Source organism: Pan troglodytes, chromosome 18 (assembly GCF_028858775.2).
Source record: "Pan troglodytes isolate AG18354 chromosome 18, NHGRI_mPanTro3-v2.0_pri, whole genome shotgun sequence".
Taxonomy (NCBI): Eukaryota; Metazoa; Chordata; class Mammalia; order Primates; family Hominidae; genus Pan; species Pan troglodytes.
This window is the reverse complement of record NC_072416.2, coordinates 45,662,521-45,674,899: the sequence shown is the minus strand read 5'-3', so window position 1 is coordinate 45,674,899 and position 12,379 is coordinate 45,662,521. Positions and strand designations below refer to the sequence as shown.

General features: G+C 37.2%; 1 protein-coding gene across 15 annotated transcripts in view; it reads right to left on the bottom strand.

The window, feature by feature from the left end:
* Positions 1–12,379, bottom strand: part of PHKB (phosphorylase kinase regulatory subunit beta) — a 240,879-nt gene that overhangs the window by 3,163 nt on the left and 225,337 nt on the right. For all 15 annotated transcript variants that reach the window (XM_063797099.1, XM_009430740.5, XM_063797100.1 and 12 more), the window contains 3 exons: positions 8,127–8,261; positions 3,789–3,918; positions 806–913 (listed from right to left, as the gene is read on the bottom strand). In XM_063797099.1, coding sequence (XP_063653169.1) covers positions 806–913; positions 3,789–3,918; positions 8,127–8,261 — 373 coding nt within the window. The remainder of the gene's footprint in view (positions 1–805; positions 914–3,788; positions 3,919–8,126; positions 8,262–12,379) is intronic.

Genomic DNA, 12,379 nt, shown 5'->3' with positions numbered 1-12,379 from the left:
AGCTCCAGACATCCTAGATTTGAGGAGGTGCCATGTCCAGGTTGGCAGTCACACAGAGCTTCTGTAGCAATAAGACATATTATCTACCCTTGAGAAACACAAAAGTCGGATGGATACATTCCCAGGGAAAGAGACAAAGTGCGGATAAGCTAAATATTAAACTCATCAATTGGTGGCTTCTCTATGTATTTGGGGTGATGTTTAACATGACAAAAGGGCACATGTGTTCTGTTAATTTTACATGTAACTTTATACAGGGCAGTGATACACCATGCAATGACATGTCTTCTCTGCACATAGAGATGTCTAGAAAGATGTCCCTCAAAATATTAACAGCAATGATCTCTTCCTAGTGAGTGTGGGGGAAACATATTCTTTTCTATAATTTTCTAAACTGCTGAAACTTTCTACAATAGTTGTGCTTATTTCTGTGAATAGGAAAAAAAAAGAAAAGAAAGTGAATAGAAAAAGGTCACTTCCTGTACTTTTATGATGTGGCTGATACACTTGATGCTGAGGGGTGATTGTGTGGCTGAAAAGCAGGGGTCGGTTCTCCCTTCCTGGAGGAGCCTGAGGTGTCTGAATTGCTCGTGTGCCTTGCCTTGGGTCAGGGGTGGCCATCTTCTTGAGGACTCGGCTGGGAGAGATCAAGGTTCCGGAAAGAATAGGGTTCTGGGTCTCACAGGAGAGATCGGGGTACTGGAAAGAATAGGATTCTGGGTCTCATAGGCAGTTTCCCTTATACTAGTTTTCATGGAGCAGAGAGAAGGCATTTATTCAGCAATCTTCATTTCTTACTACTCACCTCTACAACGATCTGTCTGTACTGTGGCTGGTCAATATTTCCCAACGTGTCTTCAACAAGGAGAGAGAAATTCATCTCATACATGGTCATATCTGACAGGGTTGGTTGCTGAAAAAAATAACTCCACATTAACATGCTGAACCGTTATGCTCTGGTTCTCATTTAATAGAAGAATTTCATTTTCTAATCATTAATAGTTTTCAGTTTTTATAAAACCTTGGAGAACATTTTCGGCTACACAACTGGATTTTATATATGTCAAACTACTAAAGCCAACCAGCTGACTATTGTGATAAATTAAACCTCCCATTTTTAGTAGTTACCTTCACTATATTAATGTTTTTGAGAAAAAGGACTACGTTAGAAGGCCACTTTAATACACAAAAGGAATAGCCAAACACTGAGACAACAAATAGTGTACATATTGCTTTCAGAATTTACACGAGAAGTTATGCTTGCTGTCAGGCTCCCGCACAGAAGTCACCTGCTATTGAATTTACATCATTTCTGTGGCAGCTCCTTTCTGAGCTGGCAGCATTAAAATGCATACAAACAAGCAAAAACAATATTATGTGCAGAACTGGGAAGGAAACAGGAAAAAAGCGACGCTAAAAGAATTTCCTCTACTCTGCCTTTTATCTTTCATTTAAAACAAGAATACTGTGTAGTTTTCCATTCATTTCTTCACAATCCAAATGAAAGCAGAAAATAAACTAAAATTCAAATCCAAATCTGGGCATGGTGAATATTCCTCAGAGGATGGAAGGGAAGGCTCTGAACATTAGGCTTGTATGGTGGAAGGCAGATGGGGTGACTAGATCATTACCAGAGAGGCAGAAATGATGAGACATACTTGTTTTCACCTCAATGATAGTTTACAGTGAACTCAATCAGGTTCAGAACCATGTCTATCTACTTACCACTCAAAATGGGACCCAATGTCCTCTTTCAATCAAGTGACAGCAAAGTTGTTCAGCCTGGTATAATAATGCCTTAGTCTATATTCAATAGATATTCAATACAACTAACTATTGTATTTCATAGTCAATATAATACAACATATTATTAATGTTTACAGGTAGTACCTAATTTGGGGAAAATAAAGCCCCATTGCTAAACACAGTTATAATTGGCTAGATGTCTAGCAATGGGCTTAATGGGGTTACAGAAGGAAAGGAAGACCCTTTCTTGGTTTCACATTAATTTTTTCTTAATATATCTCATTAAAAAAGTCAACCTAGCTACTGTGCAACTACAGAAGAGATACCAAGCTTGTCTTATTTCCTACTCTTCTGAAAGGACTTAGGGTAAGTAGTGTAGCAGAGAAGTTAAGAGAAAAGGCTCAGCAGCTACACTGCCAGGGGTCACACCCTGGGGCAGCTACTTACTAGATGTGTGACCTTGAGGAAATCATTTATCTGTGTTTGTGTCCTCTTCTGTCAAACTGGAATACTAATAACAAAGCATCTGCCTCAAAAAATTGTCTAATGGATTAAATGAGCACTTAGAAAAGTGCTTGGTGCATAAAAATACTTAACATGTATTTATTGTCTTATTGTTATTTTTAGCAAAGAGAGGATATTAGCAAAGCAAGGATACTACATGTTAAGTGGCCCAGACTGCCAGACAATTAAATGAAAATCTGGTAAGTATTAGTGGGGGCTGAGAAAGAAGCTAACAAGTGGTTGTGAGCATGCACTGCCCAGGTAGGCAGACAGGAGGCCTTGCCAGAGGGTTTGAACTCCAGCAACGAGGCGCTGCTCTCTGCTCTCAAGAGATGGTGCTGCTCCTGAACAGTAATCATAGGGCACCCAGGAGAGGGCTGGGCCCTGCACTGACAGTCAAATGAAACTACTTGCAGTCTGTGAACAGTATAAATACTTTTTAAAAGTTTTTATGCATTTTTTTGAATAAGTAATATATTCACAGCATTCAGACTTTGAAAGGTTTAAAAGGGTTCCAGGGAAGAGCCCACACCATCCTCCCAGTCACACAGTTCCTTTTACCAAAGACTAAGAAAAGAATACTACCAATTTCCTATGGGTCCTTACAGAGACACTCTTAGGTAGATACAAGCAAAATGAGTGTGGGTCTGTGCCTTTGAGAATACTTTATTTGTATAAAGAACTACATCAAAATTTATTTGGTTGAGATTTCAACACTAAAAACAATTACAGTACTCTATTTCCAAAAGGCTAATCCTTCTCTTTTGTGTATAAGTAGAATGACTTAGATGCCAGGATTAAATAATCACATCAAAGAAGCAGGCCAGTGTATATCACATGGGAAACCATCAGAAGGAGAGGGCACTAACTCACTTGGACCACAGGTAAGGTACACCTGGAGTGAAGTAAGTGATTGTCTGTCCAATGACCTAAAAAGTTACTGCATTTTTCACATTCAACACAATTCCTAAGTGGTGATTTCCTCATCCACAGCACTACTAGGCCCCATTGTTTCTTAGGTCTGCTCTGGTTCTGTCTTTCCAATGCATGCTTTACTGTTTGTGAGGCCCCCCAGCACTGACCCACCACCACTTGGGGGTAGTGAAGGGGTACCCACGCTTAAAGTAAAGCCAATATAGGAAACTCTAAGCTGGTAAGTAAACAAAGGAAGGACAGCTTGCTCAACAAGAGGTTTGGCTATGTGATTTTTAAAAAAGGAATATCCTCAAAATATCTAAAATATGACAATACCAACAATTTTTTTTTATTAAATATGACTTCCAGCAATATAGCCATTTGGTAAAGTGAGCCTTTTCTGCCTACAGGGACACTAAATTTGAAAAATAAAAGTAACTCAGATTGGGGAAAAAATTTTTCAATCCAATTGATTGGACGTCTTATTTTCTAGTATTTCATTCCTTCTTTGAAAATACTCTTAGAACGCTGAAAAGGAGAAAAGTTATTTGCAGTGCAAGAGGAAAGGATTCAGTACCCTTTGCGAAGTCTCCTTTCTTTATGTGAACGTGGTGAGGCTTTACCTGAGGCAAATGCTTCCCAGCAACAATGATCCCATTGGGCGTGCGCTCCAGAATCTGCCACACTCGGTCATAGAACCCGGTGGGAGTTCTATTCAAAGACCCATCGATCTGACGCCTGTTCAGCCAACATCTGTAACAAAAGGCAAATGTCTCAGAGTTGAAGAACAAGCTTGTTCTGGTAGACAGCAGGGCTTTCAATATGAACTAATTGTTCTGATAGGGTAAGAAATAAAAGCCAAAGCCCATCAATGATGCATATCTCCGTGTGTTACAGAGGCTAGTAAATATTTCATAATGAAAACAGGGCTGGCAGGACAGGAGGAAGTCTCCAGGATTCTAAAAAATTTAACAGACAAAATGTTATCCTGTAAGTAAGCTATGAATTGCTTACTACATGCTCAAATGATTTTCAAGTATACAGAGCAGCTCCCTTTAAAAATGCAGCAGCTGTGAATTTCATAATAACTTGATGTTGTTTTCACATACAATAAAATGTAAGCTCCATGAAGGCATGGAAATCATATAATTTGATCACTCCTATACACCTCTCCCAGAAAGGTGCTTAGTAAACACTTAAAAAGTGAATGAATAAATGATGTTCGAAAAAGCATTTTATATAGAATAAAATTACCTTATTTTAAACCTTATAGAAGTTTGCTATTTAGACATAGCTAAAGTTCTCTTGCTGAAAAAAGATATAAAATCTTACATTATAATAACAGAATGTAGTGATATACCAAAATTTTAGATCTTTTATTTTCATGGATTAAGCATTTAAGTATTAAATCTTAAAGATACAATACATCATTCACAAACTGCTAAAAATATTCTTGCAAAAGTTGAAGAAAGGACAGATACATTTATTTATTTATTTATTTATTTATTTATTTATTTGACAGGGTCTTGCTGTGTCACCCAGGCTGGAGTGCAATGGCTCGATCATAGCTCACTGCAACCTCTAACTCCTGGGCTCAAGCGATCCTCCCACATCAGCCTTTCCAGTGGCTAAGATTACAGACATGCACTACCATGTCTGGTTAATTTTTAAATTTTTTGTTGAGATGGGGTCTGGCTATGTTGTCCAGGCTGGTCTTGAGCTCCTGGCCTCAAGTAATCCTCCTGCCTTGGCCTCCCAAAGTGCTGGGATTATAGGCATGAACCACGGCACACAGCCCAGATACACGTTTTTTACACTTAGTATTTTAAAAGACAGCAGAGTGAAATGTATACTCAATTACAAGGGAAATATGTCATGACCAACACTATTTCTAGGTATGACAATAGCTATGCAGGATACAGTAAACAGAAAAAGACATGTTTGCGCTGGAGAAAGAGGACCAATGAAAATTTATCACTACATAGGTAAGAGGGGCATCTATTTTTGGATACATAAAATTTCTTTTAATAGGCACAGGCTTGCATTGCTGGGTTTAGTGTTTCACCAAAGTGACAAAGCTCAAACGTCTAAGGGTTCCTTGGTGATGTTTTACTTTAGATAACTGGATACCCCACTGCCTGCATTTTATTTTCCCCTCATTCCCTTTGTTTGTCAATTAAAAAATATGTTTTTGGAGTTATATGAAGTTATGATTAATACTTTAAAAAGGAGATACTTCGTAGGACAACAGAAAAAGTAGAAACATGAGAATACTCATAATGGAGGTAGAAAATTATTTTGAAAGATCCTTTATTTTTTGTCTTTTCATTTTGAAAAATTTCAGACTTACAGAAAAGTCATGAATATAAACCATAAAGTTCCTGTATACTCTTTACTTAACTTCTCTTTTCCTTTTTTTTTTTTTTTTTGAGACAGGGTCTGACTCTATCACTGAGGCTGGAGTGTGGTGGTGCAATCTCGACTCTGCAGCCTCAACTTACTGGGTTCAGGTGATCCTCCCACGTCGGCCTCCTGAGTAGCTGGAACTACAGGCATGTGCCGCCACATCCAGCTAATTTTTGTGTTTTTTGTAGAGATGGGGTCTTGCCATGTTGCCCAGCCTGGTCTCAAACTCCTGGGCTCAAGCAATCTGCCTGCTTCAGCCTCCCAAATTGTTGGGATCACAGGTGTGAGCCATCGTGCCTGGCCTTCCTCTACTCTTGTTATCTTACATAACTATAGTATAAAACCAGGAAGTAAACAATGATACAATACTATTAATTAATCTATGGATCTAATTCAAATTTTGTCAATTTTACCACTAATATTCTTGTTTTGATCCAGAATCCAATCCAGAATTGGTGTTTAGTTTCCGTGTCTCCTGAGGCTCCTCTAGCAGTTTCTTGGTTGTGCTTTATCTTTCATAACCTTCACACTTTAGAAATGTCAGTTATTTTGTAAGATGTACCTCAATTTAGGTTGGTCTGATGTTTCCTGATGAATAGACTGAGATTATGCATTTTTGGCAAGAGTATCTAGAAGTGATGTTGTGCACTTTTCTTATTTATTTACTTATTTTTATAGAGATGGGGTCTCAGAATGTTGCCCAGGCTAGTCTCAAACTCGTGGGCTCAAAGGACGCTCCTGCTCCAGCCTCCCAAAGTGCTAGGATCACAAGCTTGAGCCACCATGCCCGGCCCATCATGCCCTTTTCAATGCATCATATCAGGGGATATATGATTTTGATGTGTCTTATTACTGGCGATGTTCACCTTAATCTTTTGGTTAAGGTAGAGTCAGCTGGGTTTCTCCACTGTAAAATCACTATTTTTTCCTTTACAATTTAAGCATCTTGAATGGAAACACATTGGAATGATGAAACTCTCCATTTTTCATCATACTTCCATGCAATGATGGTTTTTGCCGGCAACGATGATAACTATTGTATTTGTCTATTTTTGTCATCCTATCTACACTTATAATTGGAATTCTATTATAAGAAAGGTCTCTTCACTCCCATTTGTCTATTTATATTAGCATAGACTCATGGGTATGTAAGAATGTTTCTTCCCATTTTCCTTTGGGATTTTGGTTGTCTGTCCCTCAATTTTTAAGAATTCTTGGTTATAAGCTCTTTGTGGCATATGTTTTGTTCCAGTTTCTCAGTTATCTTTTGACATTGGTTGTCTACTTTTTGCCATACAAAGTGTTGTTTTTAATTTTCATATAGTCTTATTAACTTTTTCTTTTGTTGTCCTTGGGTTGAGTCATTATTAGAAGGTCTTTCCCATACTAAGAGTAAAAAGGAATTTAACCATGTCTTCTTGTTTTCTATTATTTCATTTTTACATTTAGATTTCTAATCTATTTGGAGTGTATTCTTATGTGTGGTATAAACTACAGGTGTGATTATATCTTTTTGCAAATGGCTATCCAGTTGTCTCATCACTATTTAAAAAGTCCATCCTTGGCCTTTGTCACACATTAAATTTCCATATATACTTGGGGGTCTATTTCTGGACTTTCTATACTGTTCAACTCTTCTATTTGTCTGTTGTGCACCAATATCACACTGTTTTAATTACAGAGGCTTTATAGTATGTTTTAATGTCTAGCAGGGCAAGTCCTTCTTTTATGTTTTTCTGATTATTCTTATGTTTGTTTTTCCATATGAAGTTTTTATTAACTTGTCTTAACCTCATAAAAACAGCTAGTTGAAATGTTATTGGAATTGAATTATATTTACAACTGACATCTTTATAACATGAATGTTCCTATTTAAGAACGAGGATGCCTTTCCATTTATTCAAATTTACTTTTGTGGAAGACAGCTTTTGTAAAAGGCCTAGGCAGATTTTTCTAGGCATATAACTATACCACTTTGGTAAATGCCAGGCACAAATGTACTCAATAAATACTTTCCTAAATACTTACATTAAAGCTATTTCTGTAATAAAAAAGTTCTTCAAGTCAACACAATCCACAAGTATTTGTTTTGTTCTTAGTGTAAGCTTAGCACAAGTCTAGGAAAGGGTTTAGCATTGAAGTCTATTTAGGGAGACAAAGTCACAGGCAACATATTTAAATAATGTTACCAAACCCAATCCTATCTGCCAAAATGCTGGGAGGAGATGGTGAGTGCCACAAAGGTTCAGAAAGGAAACTGACTTCAGAAAGTGGTATGAGGTGTTATATTTTGCACAGAATAATAAAAATGAAGAAATGCTTATAAACTATACTGGAAAAAAAGCATAAAATTCAAATCAATGCAAAATAATAATTGAAGACAGACATTTTGATTGGTCTTTCTGTTTACACTTTCCATCTAGTGGGGTGGCCTCTGACACTCTGTTGAACTTTACTTATTAATATCTTATCAATTTCATAGATATATCAAGCTAAAAATTATGATGTTATTGTAAATCCAGAGTATCATGTAGGTAACAAGGGGCCCTTATTACCTTCCACTCTGTTGAGGCTGCAGAATATCCAGCAGAAGCTGTTTAACTTCACTAGGTGACAGCTGATACAAGTCCAAGGCTGGCTTGTCTCCGCCACGGATCTGAAGTTCATACTCCATGGCATGGATGATCCACCTGAAACAAAACAGGGGAAGCATGAATCAATAACTCTTGAAATAAAATCACCTTCTGCTTCTCTCAGTAATGCCCTTAATAGCACTGACCCATTCAAAGGAGAATGAAGAAGAGGCCATTTGAGTTTCCTGAACCGTTGATACAATTACTTCCATCAAGATTATGTGACATGATCAGACTCTTAAAAATGAGGCCTGCCCTTGCACAGGTGGTGAGGTTGTACAACATTAAAATAGGTAAGTACTTAGGTTCTTAGCAAGTGAGATTTTACCCATCCATTGTGGTATTATTCTGTACATAAACAGCTGCCACACTGTATTTTCTTAACACTAGATACATGCCAAAAAAAAAGGAAAGAGAGCTAGAGAGAAACAATGCATTTCAAGAAATAGGCTGAGATATGCTATTATGTAAATGTTCCTTTCTCTGAAATCTCAAGCTTTTTGTTTTAAACCAATTTCCTTTACTTTGTAGTCATTCCTTTGGGGTGAGAGGAGACAGACAAGTACCTGTCTTTGAAATATAAGGACACAATTAGTTATAACTTAGTTATAGTTGTATATTAAAGGTGTACTTTAACCAATAGGTTGCAGAAGAGCCAAAATATTTAATTATTTTATGTGTAAATAATTTTTTGAGGAGGTTTTAAAAAGCATTTTTGTAGATTCATCTCATTTCTTCCATTTACTATATTCTGAGGACAGAACTCAGATAAACTAGTTATGAAAACCAAAGAAAACTCTGGAAATAATACTGTGCCTTAGGGAATGAGAAATTTACACACCATTAGGAAAAGCCAGGGAATTAGTTCACACAGCAGATTTCTATGCTTCATCCTTAAATCCTTCAGTGAACACTGCACAAAGAGAGGCAGTGCAACTGAGCATCTGGAAAGAATGCATCTTTATTCACCCATGCTGCCTTTCTCCCCCATGCCTTCTCTTTCTCTTCATACACTTCCTTGAAAGGCAACCTACAAGGATATTGCAGGTACAGAGATGAAAATGTTAGGGTAGATGTATTCAAAAGATTGAAGTCCTTCTTTCTGCCAATGCTGGTTTGCAAAACAACAGTGATGCATCCTCATGGGATGACTAATGTCTCTCAATGTAGAGAACCGTAAGAAAAAATGCTAAGCCTTACCGGGTGATCCGAGAGGGTGTCAACCAGGCCTGATGGGCCAGGCCATAAGCCACAGGGTAACATGTATCAAGCTCTATGACAGTTCTAACCTCCACTGCCCTGAGCTCAGACAACTCTCAGCTCTTCCTACCTTCTCCCCTATTGTTTGTTGTTGCCATTTCTGGAAGTTGGGAGTTTAGTCTAGGGTAACACTGAGACGGATTATAAGGGCATGAGAGATACACAAGGATGAAACATACTAATTTTTAGAAATCAATACTATTATTGTTGATACTATGGAATGAATATTTAATAGCTGCTCATTGGTAAGAGCAATAAAGATGAAGTATTTACAAACAACAAATGCCTGAAAGCTTCCTGTTATATACAACAACAGAACATGTAACAGAATTAAGATTTACCATTTATATTTCTCTTGTCAGTCGAAAAGAAAAACTGGACTACACCTATGTTACTGGCAAAGACTAGGCTTTCTTTACATCGTCCTCATTCTTATTGACTGTATTTAGCAAAAATGTTACACAAGCATAAAAGTAACAAGAACATAGTTCTTTTGGATGCTTTGACGTTAAAGCTGCTTATGAAATTAGCTATTACAGCAACATTTTAGTTACAATAAACTACTCAGTGGGCCTCTTCTTTAAAACGAAAAGTTATATTTTTATTTTATAGACCAGGCATAGAATTGTCTTCTACTTATTTTATTTATTTATTTTATTCATTTCTTTACTTAGATTTAAAACTTACATTTGAGGCAGCTTAGAATAACAGAAGGAACACCGAATTAAACATCGAAAGACCTGCCTGTTGGTCTCCTCAATAAGTCAATGGAATGAAAAGGAAAGTGGGATTTCCTGTTATAGATGAAGTGATTTAAGAGACATAACCACTAATACCATGAGTCTTGTTTTATGTCATGATTCAAAAACAGACCAACTGTAAAAAGTCATTTCGGGGATAACCCAGAGAAATTTAAGTAAGAATTGAGTATCTGGTGATATTTAAAAAATTACTGCTAATTTTGGTGGGTATGATAATGGTATTGGGATTATTGAGATAATGTCCTTTTTTAGAGCTATATACTCACTAAAATACTCACAGGTAAAAGTTAAATGTCTGGGATTTGCTTCATAATATACTATAGCAAAATAAAAGATAAAGCAAATATAGCAAATACAAATAGCTAAGCACTGCTTATACCCACTAAATAATGAGTACATGGGAATGTACCAAATAAGTCTATAATTATACACTTAAAATTCTTCATAATGAAAAGCAAAGACAGACTTAAATACCAATTCTGTCACTTACCAACTGTGCCCCACTGGCAGATTATTTTTCAAATGGGAATACTACTATTGCTCATTGAACTTACTTTATGAAATTATTTTGAGGAACAAATAATGTCTATAAAAAGGCTCTGAAATGTTAAAGACTCATAAAAATGTTAGTAAATTATTGTTATGTGATTTCTTAAACTCAATTTAGAGGAAGGTAACGCAAATTTTTAATTCAAGTCTTGGAGTTACTTAAGCAAGTGTCACAGTCAATTAACTTCAGGAGGTATCTTCTAAAATAAATAACATTTTTATTTTTAAAAGGCTTACTTTTTAAACTCTGCCACTAACTTGAGTTATTAAAACTAAACATAGTTTATCACATTTATCTTTTAAAATCCTTAGTATCACGCATGAAGATAGCTGGAGACCTTAATGTTTTCCCTTAGACTTCCATTTACAAAATCTCAGCAGTTTTATGGGCAAATTATTGACAACACTGTTCTCAAAAATCATCAAAGAAAGGTTTTTCACTCATTCAAGCACAAATAAATACAATCTGTCATATTATTAAAATACATTTATTGGCTGGGTACAGTGGCTCGTGCCGGTAATCCCAGCACTCTGGGAGGCTGAGGCGGCGGATCATGAGGTCAGGAGATTGAGACCATCCTGGCTAACACAGTGAAACCCTGTCTCCACTAAAAATACAAAAAATCAGCCAGGTGTGGTGGCAGGCGCCTGTAGTCCCAGCTACTCAGGAGGCTGAGGCAGGAGAATGGTGTGAACCCAGGAGGCGGAGCTTGCAGTGAGCCGAGATCACGCCACTGCACTCCAGCCTGGGCAACAGAGTGAGACTCTGTCTCAAAAAAAAAAAAGAAAAAGAAAAAAAACCACATTTATTCATTAAAATTGTTGGTCAAACTAATCTTTTTATACCTTGGAATTCTTCAAACAAAAACAGCAAAACAGCCTTAGACATAAACTATAAAACTATTAATAGCAGTCAGAAATCTACAGAAAGTAAATTACCAAGGAGTAACACAGTTAAGAATATCAAAGACATTTTATCCATTTGTAGGACTACTAATAAAGAAGGACATAGGAAAATCAGGCTAATTATCCCTCGTTCCCAATGACAAGGCCATAAAATCTGATTTGATAATTTTAGTACAAAAGCATTTTTTTTTTTTCTTTTTGAGGAGGAGTCTTGCCCTGTCACCCAGGCTGGAGTGCAATGGCGTGATCTTGGCTCACCGCAACCTCTGGCTCCCAGGTTAAAGTGATTCTCCTGCCTAAGTCTCCTGAGTAGCTGGGATTACAGGCGTGCGCCACCACACCCAGCTAATTTTTGTATTTTTAGTATAGACGAAGTTTCACCATGTTGGACAGGCTGGTCTTGAACTCCTAACCTCGTGATCCACCCACCTCGGCCTCCCAAAGTGCTGGGATTACAGGCATAAGCCACTGTGCCTCGCCAGTACAAAAGCATTTAAATACAAAATAGGGAAAGGAAAAGATGGATGGATGGAAGGAAGGAAGGAAGAAGGAGGAAGGAAGGAAGGAAGGAAGGAACAAAGGGCAAAAGAAAGAAAATGTGGAAGGTCAAAATAATGAAGGTTATGGATGGCCCAGAGTCTTATACATTCAGTCTGTGTAAGAGCCAGAGATGCTCTACTCGCCAACAAGCAAATGAGA